This window comes from Naumovozyma dairenensis, chromosome 9 (genome assembly GCF_000227115.2).
Source record: "Naumovozyma dairenensis CBS 421 chromosome 9, complete genome".
Lineage (NCBI taxonomy): Eukaryota > Fungi > Ascomycota > Saccharomycetes > Saccharomycetales > Saccharomycetaceae > Naumovozyma > Naumovozyma dairenensis.
The window spans coordinates 163,580-183,140 of record NC_016487.1 but is presented as its reverse complement, the minus strand read 5'-3'; the positions used below and the strand labels follow the sequence as shown (position 1 = coordinate 183,140).

The 19,561-nt window shown below is 35.0% G+C and overlaps 6 protein-coding genes across 6 annotated transcripts; 3 read left to right on the top strand and 3 right to left on the bottom strand.

Moving 5' to 3' along the window:
- Nucleotides 1–2,395: 2,395 nt before the first annotated feature.
- Nucleotides 2,396–4,999, top strand: NDAI0I00800 (uncharacterized protein; the record flags this gene model as incomplete). The annotated part of the gene is made up of 1 exon (XM_003671844.1): nt 2,396–4,999. The coding sequence occupies one exon, from the start codon at nt 2,396–2,398 to the stop codon at nt 4,997–4,999; it is 2,604 nt and encodes an 867-aa protein (XP_003671892.1).
- A 574-nt stretch (nt 5,000–5,573) lies between these two features.
- Nucleotides 5,574–7,376, top strand: MRH4 (ATP-dependent RNA helicase; the record flags this gene model as incomplete). The annotated part of the gene is made up of 1 exon (XM_003671843.1): nt 5,574–7,376. The coding sequence occupies one exon, from the start codon at nt 5,574–5,576 to the stop codon at nt 7,374–7,376; it is 1,803 nt and encodes a 600-aa protein (XP_003671891.1).
- A 575-nt stretch (nt 7,377–7,951) lies between these two features.
- ALG2 (GDP-Man:Man(1)GlcNAc(2)-PP-dolichol alpha-1,3-mannosyltransferase) lies at nt 7,952–9,466 on the top strand (the record flags this gene model as incomplete). The annotated part of the gene is made up of 1 exon (XM_003671842.1): nt 7,952–9,466. One exon carries the CDS (start codon nt 7,952–7,954, stop codon nt 9,464–9,466), a length of 1,515 nt encoding a protein of 504 aa, XP_003671890.1.
- A 279-nt stretch (nt 9,467–9,745) lies between these two features.
- Nucleotides 9,746–11,695, bottom strand: SGF73 (deubiquitination module subunit SGF73; the record flags this gene model as incomplete). The annotated part of the gene is made up of 1 exon (XM_003671841.1): nt 9,746–11,695. One exon carries the CDS (start codon nt 11,693–11,695, stop codon nt 9,746–9,748), a length of 1,950 nt encoding a protein of 649 aa, XP_003671889.1.
- A 757-nt stretch (nt 11,696–12,452) lies between these two features.
- Nucleotides 12,453–13,586, bottom strand: NPY1 (NAD(+) diphosphatase; the record flags this gene model as incomplete). The annotated part of the gene is made up of 1 exon (XM_003671840.1): nt 12,453–13,586. The coding sequence occupies one exon, from the start codon at nt 13,584–13,586 to the stop codon at nt 12,453–12,455; it is 1,134 nt and encodes a 377-aa protein (XP_003671888.1).
- A 376-nt stretch (nt 13,587–13,962) lies between these two features.
- Nucleotides 13,963–18,267, bottom strand: SGS1 (ATP-dependent DNA helicase SGS1; the record flags this gene model as incomplete). The annotated part of the gene is made up of 1 exon (XM_003671839.1): nt 13,963–18,267. The coding sequence occupies one exon, from the start codon at nt 18,265–18,267 to the stop codon at nt 13,963–13,965; it is 4,305 nt and encodes a 1,434-aa protein (XP_003671887.1).
- Between the last annotated feature and the right edge of the window lie 1,294 nt (nt 18,268–19,561).

Here is a 19,561-nt window from a genome sequence, read left to right as displayed (position 1 = left end):
AAATTCTGCATAAGAAGATAAAATCACACAATACTGCTGGCGTTTGCTCTACACTGATAACTAAACAAATAAGAATGATTACTTAAAAGATATTAGCTAATCTAATTCCAGCGTTTGATGATAGAATTTGTTTTAACTGCCAATATACCCTACAGCTAACACTAATTCATAAGCCTATTTCCAAAATGAACAAATTCAGTCCATTTTGAAAACCTTTTTTTGATTTATGACGCTCATTTCAAAGAAATGTTCAATCCAAGTAGAAATGTTGAAATTACTAAACATTTAATTGATATTCGAAGGTATGTAGCAGGTGAGAGCACTTTTTTACGTGAGATACGTATGTAGACCGTTCAGAATGATCTCCCAGTCGTTATTTCGACTATAGTCGGAGGGTTTTCCCATCGAGAATAGAGTACACCCCAAGGCATTCTTAGAAGAAGGGATAAATACGGTAAAGTTTTTCCTTGCCTCACTTGTTTGGATTAAACTTTCCTGATAATAACATACCCACTTCAGCTCTTCGACAGTCCAATTTGTTTCCTTCGAGAACGCAAATAAGAACCTTCCACTTTTACTGTTACCATTTGAGGCGACTGTTTTTTCCTCGGAACGTTGCGAGCTTAGGAACAATCGCGGAGGCTAACGTCGAGCGAGTTTCCTGGAAAATTCAAAGGAAAAAGAAAACACAGAAGGAGGAAAAGGAAACTGATAGCAAACTGAAAACTGACAAGTATTGGTCTGAGTTTTCGTTAAATTATAGCCCCCCAGTGAGCCCCCTACATCGAGGCACACATGTATATATTACCAGTATAGGTAGGGTCTGAAAGAACAAAGGCAAAACTTGCAGAATTTCTACGTCTAAATATTTTGGAAAACATACACATACGTACATACACCGAATGGCACCCACATTACTATGCATCCGGAGATAAGTTGTAATTCCACACATATCTATATTACTTAATCGCAAAGCCGAATTTTCCTGGGAAAAAAGGTACGTACTCAAGTGGATGTCGTTAAGAAGTTTTTTGACGGATCCATTTCGGTTTGGAGGGGCTAATACACTAACGTTACATACTACCATCAAAATTGGTCAGTTTTCCAATCTGCCGTTAAGACATCTTACTACAACGTGTAAATAAAAAACGTTAAAGTTCTCCATTGAATGGATTTTATATCATGGTTCATTACACTTTCGAAGGGGCAAAAAAGTACTATACACAGAATACTTTATCGATAGAATATCGATAGAATATAGATAAAGTATTAAACCATGGGGTTCTGCTTCTTTTTTGACATTGTATTAAAAAAATATGATGCTCCTGCGTATTCTGTATAGTGCTTCTAGGATGATGGATCCGATAAGGCCACGGCAAACAGAACACCCCTGGTGGGGAATACTTTGATATGATATACTCTGCTTTAACGAAGGAGCTGCTGCAGGTGCACGACAGAATCAGGAAACGCGCTTTTTTCTAGATTTCCTGTACGTATAATAATCAGAGTGCTCCCCCCTCAGATGTACGTGTTTATGTGGGTGCGGTAAAATTAAAGTTTCCGCGCACGCACAGTCTATCAATAACGTTAAAGTGCGTTTTCAGATAATACTCTCCAGGCGCACTCCCCCCCAGAGAATGATGTAATCCACACACAATGCATGGCGTCTGTCTGTTACGAGGAAAAACGACATAACAAATATGAACAGGTCGCTTATTTTCTCTGAATTAACCTTTAAGGTTTTGGACCATTCAAGAACCAAACTGTCATTTCTTCACAGAGAACATGACAGTCGTTCATTCTTCGAAGTTTTTTCTTGTAGGCCCCTGCATTGTCACGTTTTTTTAACATATGTACCTACAGTTGTTAGGATTTATTATCAACTCATTAAGTTTCGAAAAATGAAAAAATAAAATAAAATATTCAAACTTTCTGGCCGCTATATTACGATTTTATTCACCTCTACGTGAACTCTTATGATACATGAGTTAATAACATATAGAATATCAGTATTATTCACATTGAAGGTACATGCCTTCAAAAAAAGTAGAGATGTAAGCAGATTGCCTACAATCCATGTCTCTTTGAAATCGAAACAGAAGAGAAAAATACAGAAAAAAAAACATATTTACCTATTTTAGTAATTTCCAAGTAAGGTATGTCTGATTCTTTGATCTCTTCCATCCGTTACTCCCACATAAAAATGCTAAATTTTTTTTTTTGATATATATTGTTATGGTCCAAGAGAATCTTGTTTCTTTCAAATTAATCCTCTATTTTGCCCTTTCATCTAACTTTCCTTTTTCAACAATTGCTGAATCCTGAACGAAACCATAGATCTGTTTTATCGATTTTTCTCTTTCTCACGAGTTAGCAAAAAATATACACGTGAAAAATGGTAAAATACAACTTTTTATGGGTTCATGCTCTTTTGGCTACATCCACATTTGCTTACGAAGTTTCAACAAATACAGTCTTAGACGGTTCAGTTCCAACTGGTGAACCTGTCGTAGTCGATTCTGATGCGTATCTTGCTTTGATCCATGGGTCTACTCAAACTTTTTCTAATGATCTAACCGTAAACGGTGGATTATACATTTCTGATTCAAATACTGCCGATGCAGGTATGACACTGACTACTAACGGCAACCTTGAAAATACTGGTATAATCGTTGTTGACAATAGAAATGCAACAACTGGTATGGAGGCTACTATTGGAGGTTCAACATTTAGAAATGATGGTCAAATGTTTTTCGCAGGTTCCTATAAAGGAACTTCTAACGCTTTTAATATTAATCCAAGTACCTCTTTGATTAATACAGGTACGATTCAATTTAGTCAAGATGCAATCGGTTCAAGTGAAGCAGATTTAAAATCCGAATCGATTACCAATGATGGTACTATCTGTTTACAAAATATGAAATCCATTATACAGTCTGACGTTAATGGTAATGGGTGTTTCGATATCGGTGTGAATTCTATGTATGTCATACAAGGGAAAGATACTGCTATTGCAACAAATCAAACATTTTACTTGTCTTCAACAACTTCCTCATTATATTCCGAAAGTAATGCACTAACTGATAATATAATTGTTAGAGGTTTTGGTAACGGTAATACACTTACATTTAGAACATCAGTAGTGAGTTCCAGTTATGATTCTGAAACCGGTATATTGTCAGTAAATCTTTTCCCATTTATTTATCATGATTACAATATTGGGTTAGGCTATGATTCATCTTTATTCCAAGTCAAAAGTGTTAGTAATTCAATCACTCCTGATCTTATTAATAATGGTCTCGCATATCTAGGCCCACCTCCTACAAGTTCTAGACCAGCTGTCTGTTCAGTATGTCAACCAATTCCATGGATTCCATTCCCTCCTCTAGATATCCCAGCCCCATACACAACAACAATCGTGAGTAATACGTCAACTATATCTGAAATTGTCTCTTTCTACTCAACTCAGTCAGATGGGATCCCAGTTGTAGGTTCCACCGTATCCACCATCCCTCCACCAATTACAGCACCTCAACCGGTAACTGTCACAATTACACAAAGTGGCCGTACAATCACTACTACATATTACCCACAAAGTAGTCAAAGTTCAATGGCTTCGACCTCTAGCGCTTCTTCCCCTTCTTCTTTGTCCAACGGCTCTAAGTCATCTAGTTCTAGTTCTGGTTCTAGTTCTGCTTCCAGTTCTAGTTCCAGTCCTAGTTCCAGTTCTACTTCTAACTCCAACTTGCACACCACTGTCACCTCCATTGGTACTGTTCCGGTAACCGAGGTTGTTTCAGACTCTCCATCCACCGACGCCTCTGGCCATGTCACTACTGTTGAGTCCACTTATGTTCTCGTTGGTTCTTCATCTGAATTGATCTCAGCCCCATACACCACCACTATTGTCAGTGATGGTTCCTCTGAAACAGATGTTGTTTCGTACTACCCAACCACCGACTCTAATGGGGATGTCATTGTCACAGTCACCACATTGACCAAGTCTAAGTCATCTACTTCTACTTCTAACTCCAACTTGCACACCACTGTCACCACCATTGGTACTGTTCCAGTCACCGAGGTTGTTTCAGACTCTCCATCCACCGATGCCTCTGGCCATGTCACTACTGCCGAATCCACTTATGTTCTCGTTGGTTCTTCATCTGAATTGATCTCAGCCCCATACACCACCACTATTGTCAGTGATGGTTCATCTGAAACAGATGTTGTTTCGTACTACCCAACTACTTACTCGAACGGAGATGTCACTGTCACTGTCACTACATTGACCAAGTACCATAATAGTAGTACTATCGTTACCAATAAATCAACCCAACATAAAACGGATGACGTTATAAGCACTATCATCACTACTGATTCTGTTGTTTTCACACAGATTGTAACTTACTGTCCACTCACTGATAAGTCAGGCCATGTAGCAACCGCCGAATCCACATTTGTTTTAGTTGGCTCCAGTTCTGTTCCTATTCCAAAACCTTCCACTACTGTCCTCACAAAAAATACTATTACTGAAACTCAAGTTGTATCATGCTATCCAGCAACAGGCGAATCCGGTAATGTTATTATCAAATCTACTACCCAAACACTTGTTCCTAATTCATTCTCAACAATCCGTGCTGGTTCTGTAACAAATACAAACGTATTGACAGTTTATCCAACTAGTGATAAAGCTAGTAAGATTCAAATTGCATCTGCGGCTAACTCAATTGTTACCAATACACCATCTATTACCACATCTGCAAAATCAACTCCATCTGAGAGCCCTGTACATATAAATCCAGCACAGTCATTAAACTCTGTCAGTAGTGGTTTTGCATTCAATTCCGGGTCTACTATCAGAAGTACCATTCCACAATATACTGACAAACCAACATCATCTGCTGCCATCATATCTTCAGAAAATGGTGCTTCGTCCATCATTTCAAGCAATATTGTACTTACCGTATTAGTGTCCATCTTCTTTACCTTCGTTTTTTAATTCCATTTCAATGGAGAACATCATTTCGCTTCAGACGTTATCATTGATTTTGTTACAACATCTTTCTCATCATTTGATCTTCAACAGAAGCATAGTTTTGATACCCATCTTCCAAAATATATTCCATTAATTTTTCTTTCCCTATACTTAATCATCATCTGTTATGAGCAATCTCTGCTTTTTGGTCCATTATTCTAATTATCTATATCATTCATCTATACATTAAATATACCATTTTTTATTAACCATAATATAATATTAACTTTACAGTTTTACTTTCGTTCTTACATAGTTGATTTTTTTGCAAAACAATCTTTGGTATATAAGTAAGTGTATTTTATCTTTTCCAACACAATAAGCACCAAACCTCCGTAAAATAAAATCCTCTTTGGGTTGAAAATCTGATTCCTTCAGTCGTCAAAGATTGTTAGGTATTCTCCTGCGGACGTTCTAGATTATCCATTATTTCGCATTAAAACTTCAAAAATTGGATACACCTTCAAAAAATATAGGTGAACTAATAAGCATTGTAAGTTTAATATAACCAAGAAAGTGATAAAGAGTCGAGAATTTAATGGGGTTGTTTCGATTGGCTGTCAATCCTTTACTAAGTGGTGGTAAAAGAACTTCTATCCCTAAGGCCAAGAAAGCGTTCAGACTAGCTAAATCTGTAGGTAATAGCAAAGATGGAAATTATAACAACAAAAAAGGAACTAGATTTACTAACTCATATGGTAAAGGTAATAAAAAGGACGTAAGCTCTAACCAATTTACTGATCTTTATAATACTAGGCGGAAGAGCGATAAGAATCATAATAGTGTGCAACAACAGATGTCCTTTAAATATGGTGAATTTGGCGGGTTGAAAGAGATCTTAGATGAGGATGCTGAGAGAGATGCTTCATTGATCGAGAAGATCACTGAATTCGAGCACTTGAAGATTTTGCCTGCTGTGAGGGCGGCAGCCAAAGATATCATAGTCAATGAATCTTTGATTAAGAGTATGAAAATGTCGGAGGAGATTGAATCGTTTAGAAAAAGCATTAGACCATCTCCCATTCAGGTATTGACAATCAAGAAACTATCTAAAGACTTGATGGCGCCTAAGTTAAAATTAAATGCTATTGCAGCTGAAACTGGATCGGGGAAAACGATGGCTTATTTAATACCGTTAATGGATTATTTGAAACGACAAGAACTAGAAACCCCCGATGTTTGGAACTCCATCAAGGATAATGCCATTATTCGATCTGTTATATTAGTCCCAACACACGAATTAGTCCATCAAGTATATAGCACGATAAAGAATACAGAGGATTCTTTGAATTTTCATACGTATAAATGGGGTAGTGGAACATCACACGAAGAATTCATAGAGAAATTGAAATCACGAATTGACATTCTAGTCACTACTCCGGCAAAACTTCTATCTTTATTCAAGATACGTGTGATTAGTAGACCAGATAAAATTTTATCTCAAGTGAAATTTGTTGTACTTGATGAAGCAGACACTTTATTAGATAGGTCATGGGTAGAAGATACATATCATACTATTAAAAACATGCCTAATACCAATCATTTAATTTTTTGTTCTGCTACTATTCCCAATGAATTTAATAAGACGCTAGAAAGATTATTTCCTACTGTGACATCAATTTCTACACCAAGACTACATAAATTACCTCAATCATTGAATTTTAAGATTATTAATGCTTCGTTAAATCCGTTTAAAGGATCCAAGATGAAAGTTTTAGCCCAAATATTATATGCAATAATGCATGATGGAACTGAACCAGGACTAGAAAAAAGATGTATAGTCTTTGTTAATGAAAAGAAGCACGTTCCTAAAGTGGTTGAATTGTTGAATAGTAAGTACGGTCACCATTCAGTTGGGCTAACTGGTAGTGATTCTGCTGAAGAGCGGCTCCAGAAGTTAAAGGTCTTTATAAACTCTCCAAAGCAATTAACTAACGAGAGTGCTCAACAATCTGATGTACAAAATGAAATGGTTGATCAAGAAAATCATCCTTCCATGGAAACTAACCATACTAATGAAGTTAAAATTCCAAACTCAAATATTATCCTCGATACATCTATGGACAACGCCCAGGAGGATCATACAGTGACTTTATCTGATGCGTTGCCAATAAGGGTACTAGTGACTACAGATCTTATGGCAAGAGGGTTGAACTTCCAAGGAATAAAGAATATTATATTATATGATGTTCCCAAAACGTCCATCGATTTAGTTCATCGTGTAGGTAGAACAAGTAGAATGAAACAACGTGGCAGGGTGTTTATGATTATAGATAATAAAACTAGGTCATGGGCAAAGGCTATTCCATCGATTATAAGGAAGAATAAATCATTGACATAATAAAATAATCAAAAAAGAAACTGCTCAAACTAAGTTAAACGTTAATTATCTAGTATACCTATCTTGTAAATAAAAATATCGGAAATACATAAAGTATAGAGTAATATAATATCATACACAATCTTAATATTCATTTTAAAAGTGATTCTTCCCAGAAATTGGTGAGATTTCCTATATCATTATATTCCAAGCGTTTTCTGCTTCCATAAAGTGGATCAAGAAGAAGCCCAATTTGAGGGAAAGCTCACATAGAAAACTAAACTGATTTCCAATTAACATTTTTCGTTAATATTTTATCAAGATACAACCAAAAACTACAAGCAGATGATTATATTCAAATTCATATTCAAATTTATCCACTACCTTCCAGAAACAAGATATGTGGCGATTTTTTATTTTCCGCGGAGGGTTTCTTAGGTGTCAGAAATCTGGAAGTGAAAAATAACCGAACTGAAATTACATATATATATACATCAGTTCATCTGGTACTTGGGGAATAATATTACTCCCAAAAAGCAGTAAGGATATCCGTCAATTAAGATATTCAATCTACCAATAATTATCTTAAATATATCATGTCGAATTCGAAAGAGGGTTCTGTATCAATTGCATTTATTCATCCAGATTTAGGTATTGGGGGCGCAGAACGATTGATCGTGGACGCTGCCTTAGGTTTGCAACAACAGGGCAACAAAGTCATCATATACACAAGCCATTGCGATAAATCACACTGTTTTGAGGAAATTAAAGATGGCACCATTGAAGTAGAAGTCATCGGAGATCATTTACCAACTCACATATATGGTAAATTCGCTATCGTTTGTGCTACTATAAGACAAATATTTTTGACTTCACAGCTGCTCCTCACCAAGAAGGCCATTAACTATGACGTCTTCATAGTTGATCAATTGTCAACTTGTCTTATATTATTGCATAAATATACTTCTGCTGTCACTTTATTCTATTGTCATTTCCCTGACCAATATTTGACCAAAAGAGATAGTCTCCTAAAGAAGTTATATCGTATCCCATTTGATTTAATTGAGCAGTTCACTATTAGTACAGCAGATCATGTTGTCGTCAACTCCAATTTTACGAAATCAATGTATCATAGGGCTTTCAAATATTTGAACGATACTGAACCAGATGTCATTTATCCATGCGTTAGTTTATCTAACGATCCAATAAATGAGGGAGATGAAAAATTATTCAGTCATTTATTAAATCCGGAAGATAAATTCTATTTAAGTATTAATAGGTTCGATAGGGCCAAAAATATACTCTTAGCATTGAAATCATTTGCCCTATCAGGAGAATCAAAGAATGATAATGCTAAATTATTAATATGTGGTGGTTACGATGAAAGGGTCATTGAAAACGTTATTTGCTTAAAGGAACTGCAAAGGGAAGCTGATATATTAAAGTTATCATATTCAACGATATTTTATCCTGAATTTGAAAGAAATAAAGATTTAGATATGTTTACAGCCAAACACAGTAAAATTATCTTTTTAACTTCTATTTCTACATCCTTAAAAGAATTATTGTTAAATAAAACAGAAATGTTATTATATACTCCAACAAATGAACATTTCGGTATAGTTCCTGTGGAAGCAATGAAACATGGGAAACCTGTCTTAGCAACAACATCTGGTGGTCCATTAGAAACAGTTGAAACTTTAATTCCAGGAAGGAACGATTCCGCTGCAACAGGCTGGCTAAGAGATCCCAAACCAGAACGTTGGGCAAAAGTTATTGATGAATGGATCGTTCTGCAAAAGGACCCTAATTCTAAAATTAATTTTGGAAAAAGTGGACCAAATAGAGTTAAGAAACATTTTTCTCGCGATTCCATGACTCAATCATTCGAAGATATAATTGAAAAATTAATCTGGAAACCTAAATATACCTACCAATGGGAAAACGTTGTAGGACCTATCTTTAATTTGATTTTACAATTAATTTTAACGCGCCTTTTCCCAGGTCAGATGTGGCCATTCATATCACTCGCTATCTTTGCGTTACTATTAAGAGATTTTAGATCTTTAGTTTACTGGGTATTTGCTTTGATTTTATTAAATGCTTTATAGAGCAAATATAGAATATTAATGTGAAATAAATTAACTGTTAACAAGATGTTTATATATGGAGGACATCCATACATCAAAATATAAACAACATACCGTTTTGACGTTACCCATAGAATATATCGTGATATAAATAATTGACGTATTTAAGTTACATACGTAAGATTTAAAATGAATGATCCATATATACTAGTCTAAGATATTGTTTGGTTTTTAGTTTAGTTATTTGTTTGTTTGTTTATTAATTTATTTAATTTTTATTTTTTGATATATTTGATTTAACTATTCAATTAACCCTCCACCAAATCCATTAACAGGATTACCAATCCCTACATTCACAGGACTTCCGACTTGTTGTCGCAATTGTTGCTGTATTTGAATTTGCTGCTGCTGCTGCTGCTGCTGCTGTTGTTGTTGTTGTTGTTGTTGTTGTTGTTGATTTGGAGATGCAGCTCCTAAGTTAGTGTTCGTTCCTGACGATGATGATGGGACACCTATATTAATATTTGACCCTTCCATTAATTTTGTGGCATTAGCTAAATGGAAAGCAGCATCTTCAAATTTTTGTTGCTGTATTTGTTGCTGTCGCAGTTTTTGTTGTTGTAATTGTATTTCTTGTGGAGTCAATCCTTTGTCCCCTTCCATATTAGCTTTATTATTAACTTGTTGTCCGTTTGGTAATGGAGATGAATTTGTTGGTAGTCCGGATTGTTGGTTTACCATTTGTGGTTGACCTACACCTTGGCTGGGTCGCTGTTGCTGTTGCTGTTGTTGCTGAAACTGTAGTTGTTGTTGCCTTTGTTGAGCTAGCATTTGTTCTTGCATCATTCTATGTTGCTGTAACTTTTGTATCTGTTGTGGAGTTAATGTTTGTTGAGGTGGTGGGTTCATTGGTTGCGGAGTCCTAATACGAAACTTATAATCTGTACTTTTATCTATATCCAGACAGCCAACTCTCGAATGAATAGAACCATAACCAGGAGTAGAATAGCCTGGTCTAATTGGGAATGACGATGCGAACATTTCTCTCATTCTGAAATACTTGGTTCTGTACCTCGTAGATGACAGCGTTGTAGTTTCTAAGGGTAATGGGAACGCTCTTGAGACTCCGTTTAGTACTTGAGTTGTTTCTTCCTCTGGTGTCAATTTAGGCACATTAGAACCATTTTTACCAGAGGTAGAGTTTTTAGTTCTTCCTCCACCTCGTCCTTTTGTGGATGACGGTTCCTTTTGTTTGCTTGCTAATTTCTTTTGTCTTTTCTGTTGTTGTAATAACTTCTTCTGTTCCTTTTGTTCTTTTTGAATTTGTTTCTGTATTTTCAACAATTCTTGTTGTTTAGCACGTTTTTCAGCTGCTGCCCCAATCTTAGTTTGATGAGTCTTATGATATTCTGCTAGTAATGTATCGAATGGCTCGGTACGACCTTCAACTGCTCTCTTAGCTCCCATTGAATGAGATTTACAAGTCAATGATCTTGCACAATACCCCCCTTCTGGAAGTTGGACACCACATTGTTTATCAAAATCAATTAAATGCTTGTCAGTTGGATTTCTTTGTTTCACCTTCCTCTGTCTCTTTGTTGATTTATTGTCCTTTTCTGATTTTGATTTTGATTGTGATTTTGATGTTTTACGAGTCGAGTTATTATTCTTTTTAGAACCATTGGTTTGATCTGTATCGTCTTCTTCTTCGTCGTCTTCATCATCGTCTTCATCATCGTCGTCGTCGTCATCATCTTCGTCATCGTCGTCATCATTATCACTCGGTGGAGGTCTTTTCGTTGGGAGATTTTTCATACTTTTACCTGATACTACATTATTCTGTACAGGTGGGTTGTCATCATAAGATGTCTTCACATTCGAACTTATATCAGGTGTACTATCTCTCAAAGTAGTGGAAGTAGAAGAGTTGATTACCGTATTATTACTATTATTATTTTCCTTTGCAATGCTCTTACAACCATTTTCTAAATGTGCAATTAATGCATATAATTTTATAGGTTTTCCACATTGGTTACAAACTCTATATTCAGATAATGTGTCAAGCGAATCTTCAATAATTGTAGCATTTTCACTGAAATATTTCTCCTTCGTTTCTTGATTGATTCGAGTAAATTGAGCAGGTGTCACTTTTGCTGAAGACAGTAAATGTTTCCAACCGTCATTATTGTCAGGTGGAAATTTCTGCTGCATATCTAATTTGATACCCTTTATTTGTAGATTGCTATCCATAATGTCTTTTTTATCTTTCTGTGATATTCCGTTAAACGACCAAAAAAATTAGCTATATTATTCTGTTTTTATCCTTCTTCCTCTCAAGTAGCTGAATCTTCTTTGCTTTATGATTAGCGAGCGATTGTGTATATTAAACTTTTGGTTCCAATTTTGCAATAAAGTCTCGATCAAATTTGGAAATAGAGGTATGCTATTTCCTTTCCTAGTCCAAAAACAAACAAACAAACAAAAAACTTCACCTAAATTCTGGAGGAAAACGCTGTTAGTTAGCACAGTCTTTGGGCAACGGGAACTTACTTCTTTTCTCCTTTCTAAAGATTAATGATCAATTCTGTAGACTCTAAAACACTACTTTACTTGATGGAATGATATTAATATACTCTTTGCAATTTTGAATTTTTGTCGCTTCCACGTGACTAGTGGAGGCATAGAGATAATCAATACAACAACTACTACTACTACTACAATAGATAGATGGTGTCAGCAATTCTTTCTTTCTTCTAACTAAATAAATATTATTATTATTTATTATTTATTATTTCTTCCCTATTGCCAACAGTCTTTTTAGTTGTTCAAGGTTGTAGTGTGAGCCTTCGCAAACGGGTACGCCTAATAGGTACGTAAGAGTTGGCCTATAGATGTGTGCTTGGAAAAAGCTTTTGCTGTTTTATATTCTATTCTGTAAATGCATATCTACTTATCTATGGATTCGATTTATATGAATGTGTGGTTCTATTAAGCGGTGGTTTGATATTCACAACTTTGAGTCATTTGCTTTTTTGAACTTCCCACAAACATAACTTATTAATTGGTACGCAACAGCAGTTTCACCAGGTAACACAATACCATCCTTAAAGTTTAGCAATGACCCTCCGGTATATTTATCCAAGTATTGAGTAACTTCCTCCGTATCGAACCATTGTGCATCTAACAACTCTGCATCATGGTCCAAACTAATTTTTTCATTTATACCATTAAAATCTACTATACCCAAACATCCAATCATTAGATTGACAGGATATGGCCATGGTTGAGTACAAATCATTGATATTTCATTACATCTAATACCAGTTTCTTCCCAAATTTCCCTTGTACAGGCATTTTCTACAGTTTCTGCAGGTTCCATAAATCCAGCAATGGTAGAATACATAATGAAATCACCATACCTTCTTCTTGATCTTGCTAAACAAATCTTACTGAAATCTCTTGATGTCATGGCTACAATAACCACTGGATCAGTTCTAGGGAAACATACGTTATTAACGTTCGCGTCTCTAACGTTACAACGAATGGAAGTATCTTCATTACTACATTGTAATTTGGTACCTGCATCTATAGGATATACGACAGACCCACATCCTGGACAGAATTTATATTTGGATAACCAATCCAAATACATCTTGGCATGAGAATATAAAGAAGCAACATCATTTGATAACTTGAATATATCTTCTCTACCAACTTTACGATATTGTGAAAGTAATGAAATATCTTGCAATTTTATCAAAGTGGTATCATCATTCAATTCAAAATTAATACCAAAATATGGTGTTCCTTTATAAGTAGACTTATATTCGAAGGAGGAATCTAATGTTTCTTTCAAACCAAGGAAAGTTAAACCGACACCTGAGGCATCAATTCTTATTTCTTTTGTGTTAAGCAGAGGCAACAATTTATGGATAATGGTTTGTAATTCTTCATGTGCGCCCAAGTTTATTGTTAACAAGTCCTTACCTTCCATTAAGGCTTCACCACTGATGAAAGGAACGAATATACTGGATTTGTCAGATAATGCAGATCTGACGAATTCTGGATCCGATCTCAAGAATGAAACTCTGTTCACATCGGTTTCACCGAAGAAAGTTGTCGGATTACTAATGCCGGACATTTGCTGTTTCTATTTTTCGTGTTGTTAGGTTTATACTTAGGAGAGACTGGACTAATATTTGTCGTAAATGGTAGATAACAATTATTTAAATGAGAGGATATTACATATCATAACTCTTTAAAAGTTTATACACTGAAAAATATCCATTATAGGAAACATTTTTCAGTTACGTAAAGTGGTAGCGCCGCTGTAGATGTAAAATAATAACTTGATTACGAAAGCTGTGGCCATTCCATGGTGTCGGAAACATAAGTGTACAACAAATAATATTCAAAACTAATAGATAATAAAATGCGTAGATGTTTTATTAAAAATTACAGAAGAATGGAATGCAGTTAGTTTTTGAGTAAGTTATATACATCTTTATCATGCGAATTCACGGCCTTTTCTTTTTATAGTAGTTCTTATGGTTTTTATTGAAGCGTCTCTTATTATTACCACCAACTTCATAAGATGAACGTGTGCCTACTGAGGTTTGCAATTGACTATCACGTAATTGATTAATAATTGCTTGGTTTTCCTTTTCAGCCTCGGGATCAATGCTGAAATACCTAGATTTCCTCCCAAATGATGTATCCACTTCAGGTAAACTACTACCTTGACTTTTCAAATTATTATTGATATTCGTTGATTGCATAGCAATATTTCTTTGTTTCCGTAGCATTAATAACGTAGACTTGAAATACTTAAATTTTTTCCTTTGTTTCTCTCCAATAGTTGGAATTGCCACAAATTGACCCTCTGTAATAGGTAAATTTGTGGCTAATTTTTTTAATGAAGTATCTGATAAGAAATGTGCAATCGGTGGATTCATTCTATTACCCAAGTTTAATGAAACTTCTCTAAGTTTAACATATGCAGATGTTAATGCACTTAATTCTTGTGTGGATCTAGATTCTGTACTGTCTTTGAATGATATTGGTTTACTATATTCACTTTGGTTTTCAGTATAAGCATAGGAACTTAAATGATCCTTCGCGCTGATGAATGTTGGCATCACCTTAGAATTTGCTCTATCATTATCAGTATGTGGCAAAGGTGTAGTATGACTTCGTCTCACGTAATTATTATTTGAATTCGAATATGGAGAATTGGAAGATGAAGAAGCTGATCGTGTAGCAGGAGTTGATGATGTGAATTGCATAGTAACTTTTAATGAACCATCCCGAAGTTTCGAAACACTTGGCCCAACTTTAACATATGTGGTGGCAAAACCTCCTTTATTCATAACTGAATATTCTTGTAAAAGTCTAATCGTTATTAAATGGAAAAAGATTCTTTCAATATCAGATTTGGACATTTTTCGACCCTGCCCATGTTGTTGTAGATTCGAATAACCTGATTGAACTATTTTTGAGCTCCTTGAACCCTTAAAGATATCCTGACAGTTGATTAACGTGACTTTATCATTTTGTATCTTTTCGACCATGGTAACAATTTGCTTAGCAATATCAGTAATATCTCTTTCCTCTGTCATAGCATGTGAACTATTTTTACAATTATCACAGTTCTTATGACACAATTTAGAATCAAAATCTTCATTGAAGTAGGAAAGAACAAGCTTTCTTCTACAATCTGTAGCATTGTCACAATATGCCATAACCTGTTGTAATTTATTTAAATGTTTTTCTTTGTTTTCTCTGTCTAAGTTTTCATCCTTTTGAATCATGGTTTGCATTGTTCTAACATCTCTAAAACAGAAATATGTGATACAGTATGAATATTTCCCATCTCTACCAGCACGACCAGTTTCTTGATAATACCCTTCCAAAGTACGTGGTACTGTAAAATGGAACACAAATCTAACATCTGGCTTATCAATCCCCATTCCGAACGCAACCGTAGCACAAATGACTTGAATTTCATCTGCTTGCCATGCTTTTTGAATTTTCAATCTATCATCAGGTTCCATACCAGCATGATAATATGCACTTTTAATACCTGCTCTTTGCATTTGATTCGATGTTTGTTCACATGAATTCTTAGAATGACAATATATAATACCAGTTTGATTTCTAAATTTGGATTTAATCATATCTGCAATTTCGAAAATTGTATTCTTATTTTTTTTCCTAACTTCATAATAAAGATTAGTTCTATTAAAACTTTGTTTCAAAAATACGGGATCTTTCAATTCTAAATTATGAATAATATCCATACGAACTTGTTCACTTGCAGTGGCAGTCAATGCCATCATTGGAACGTCAGGATATTCTCTTTTAAAATATTTCAATTCTTTGTAATCTGGTCTAAAATCATGACCCCAGTTAGAAACACAATGAGCTTCATCAACTACCACTCTTGCTAGTTTCCCATCTGAATGTAATCTTTTAATGGCTCTTTTACATTGTTCTGATGCACTTATCATTTCAGGTGAAATATAAACAACATCTAATAATCCACAAATGAAAAGATTAAACACCTGTCTTTTCTCTTCTACAGTTCCCCTAGAACTGAACATACTTGCCTTAATATTTTTATCCAAGAGATGTTGTACTTGATCTTGCATTAATGAGATTAAAGGTGATATGACAATAGTAGTTCCTTTTGTTTTGCCTGATTTAATCACAGCTGGCAATTGATAACACAAAGATTTCCCACCACCTGTCGGCATTAATATAAAGACATCTTTCCCGGATAATGTTGCACTCACAGCCTCTTCTTGATTTGGTCTAAACCCTGGTAATTTAAAAATTTGACGCAGTTTTAATTTAACTTCATTTGACCATGGAAAATTTGTGACACCATTATTTTTTTGTTGCTGTTGATGATTCTTTACAGGAGAGTTTATATCTTCTAATAATGAGAAATCATTTTCTAAATCTTCATTATCTGAAAGGTTCATAGTATGTGTTGGCATAGTAGTCGTAGTTGAGTTTTCTCTTTTGATAACGATGGGAACCCAATTGTTCTTTTCATTGGCATTCAAGTTCCTTTCAGTGATAATTTTCAAGTCATTATCTAATTCTTTGATACTATTAAGTTGAGTTCTATTTTCTCTTTCTTCATCAAAAAACTCCAAATCACTATCAGATAATCCGCTATCATCACTGTGATCATTGTCAAAGGGGCTAGGATCATCTAGATCACTACTTAAATCTTCTAAATCGGAATGTGGTACGGTATGAGGGATAGTAGTGATGGTTCTCGGTATATTCGATTGTGGTGTCAAGGCCGTTGCCACAAATGAGTCATCATCCTCGTCATCGTCCAAGAGTTCAATTGGTTCGACTATAGGTTGTTTTTGAGGTGATGATAATATAATTTGAATGTTATTTAAATCATCAGCAGCATCATGGAATTCCTCACTTTCGTTCGAATCATCATCCGCATCGTCATTCTCATTATGTTGGATTAATGATTGGGCCTGCGTGAAAGGTGCATCATCAGTTAACAAGGGTGCATCATCTTCATCGTTGATAACAAAATCCAAATCGCTTTGGTTCAATAGATCATTTTCAATACGTTCTTCTTCTCTTGTGTTCATATAGCTGGAATAACCATCTTCTTCTGGGTCCTCTTCATCATCATCATCATCATCATCATCTTCTTCTTCTTCTTCAAATTGATTAAATGAGGTGTGAGTGGTATTACTATTGTTTATGGAATCATTTATCTTACCAATTTTGTAATCGAATGGATCATCCTTTTCTGGAATTCTATAGTTTATTTTTGCCTTTCTTGTTCTCATTGATCGGGTTGCTGCAGTGGTGGTTATTGATGTTGATTCTTTGTTTCTCGGTTGTTCGATTTCATTAATAGGAACAGGATCAACATCATCGTCATCATCATCATCATCTAGGGCATCTATTAAGTTATATGTTTCTGAAGTTGTTATAATTTGTTGATTTTTTTCATTAGTACTAACACTATGAGTAAAATTATTGTTAGAACCAGTTGTAGCATTTGGTAGTATCTGTGTTGTTGGTGGTACTGTTGCAGGTGATAATAGAGTAAGTAAGTTTGATATTTTTGTTTCAAGATCTGAGACTGTTATATTATATTTAGCTAATTTTGGATTAATCAACTGTGAGAGTTTGTATTTTTTATTATCTTCTGATAATGAAGTGGACTCTATTATGGAAATTTTTTCTTCGTATGTTTGTGATTGGTCCTTTAATGTGTCTATTAAACATTTTTGTAAGTTTATTAATGTATCTTTGTCATGCAATGATGTCGAGGACATTCGAGGTTGTGGTGGTGGTGGAGGAGTTGATGTTTGGTCTAGATATATTTGAGATATAGCAGGTTTTATTGCATTTTTGGGCATTACAGGAGAAGAAGCAAAATGCGAGTGGTTATTATTATTATTATTACTATTATTTATGATATGAGATGACGATGAACCTTTCGGTATTCTGCCTGTACCATCATTTATGATTTGATTATTTCTCACGGATGTGGAATCATTATTATTCAATCCTATTTCCTGAATAGGTGACATCAATGGCTTATTAGCATTAAATAGGAAAAGTTCTTCTCTTTGATCCTCGTTTACACTTTCTACCATATTAGATGTGGTAGAATTTTGTGGAATTGGAATAGATTGTTTTCTCCTTTTGTTAGGGAAAACGTTATTATTGATTATTTGTAAAACTAGATCTTTATCATGTTGTAGTACATTAGTTTCTTTCAACCATTTATGTTCTCTTCTTAAATTATGAGATGGTTTTACTATCATTGCGATTTCATGTACTCCAGATGGTTAGCATAAGTTTTCTCGACCTATATTCTTTCTTTACACAATAATAGCGATGATGTTCTTCGAGGAACTTATTATATTGTACCTAACCGTAATGGTTTCAAATATAACAAGATATTATTCTTCCCTATTGGCGGTTCAGCTACGTACTTTTACTTCTTTTAATTGATGCAACTACTGAATTTTTTTTTTCTCATGTATGATTGTTGACAAAAGAAGTTATTATCCATTTAGAAGAAGATCTTTTACTTCGAGGAAATTTACGCGTCTTACTTATTTCTATTTACTACGCATTATGCGGAATCTCCGTACGTACACAAATCTCATATGGAGGGAAGGACCAGTACATAGAGTGATCTTATATTAGACTGGGAATGAGACCTTAGGTTAGGTGTTTCATTTCAGGATTCATTCTCAAAACACAAGCAAAAAGAATTGTAATCGAAAGTCGAAATATATAATGGATAGGTAGTGAAAAACATCTCCCTAGAGGAAAGTATATAGTATACAACTGGGAAAATTCGTTACCCAGATGGAAAGGAAAGGTGTGATAGAGTCAGTATACAAAACTTTTATGTAATTGACCATTTTTTCTGACACAGTGCAGGAATCGTTGTGTATTTCTACTTGTATGTGTAGTTGAACCGTCAAGGAAAAAACTAGTTTTTGTTTCAAACACCTTTGTGAGATACGAGTCACTACGCAATCCTATTTATTTAGACAGGAAGTAGTAACCTACCATCTCGAACGGTTGTTAAGTCATCATCAACCTTATAATCTATAATAGAATCACTTGGACTCTCACTCTATATATAACCTGACGATGTCTCTAATATTGAATCGTCTATAACAAGTAACGACAACGCCGGGCAATGGCCTATGAACCCTTGGGGCCATGGGACACACACGGCACATGACAATGATCCAACAACTCACTCACTCACTCACTCACTCACTCACTCATATTAGAGTATTCTATCCAATACAATACAATACAATACAAACCAAACCAAACACTGAACTGGAATTGGAATTGGAATTTGCCGCCCGGGAAACACCGCTCCGGGACCCCCCAGATTTTTTACTCCCCCCAAATGGAACCCCCCGCCCGGAAGTGCAGGGATCTCTCTGTAAAGCGAGACGGTGTGTCGGGCTATTTCACCGATTCCGATTTATTTTCACACAATATACACAATATACACAATATACACAATATACTTGAGTACTTCACAAATATATGCAAATGCACATACGTTGTCAAACAAAGAAGAAG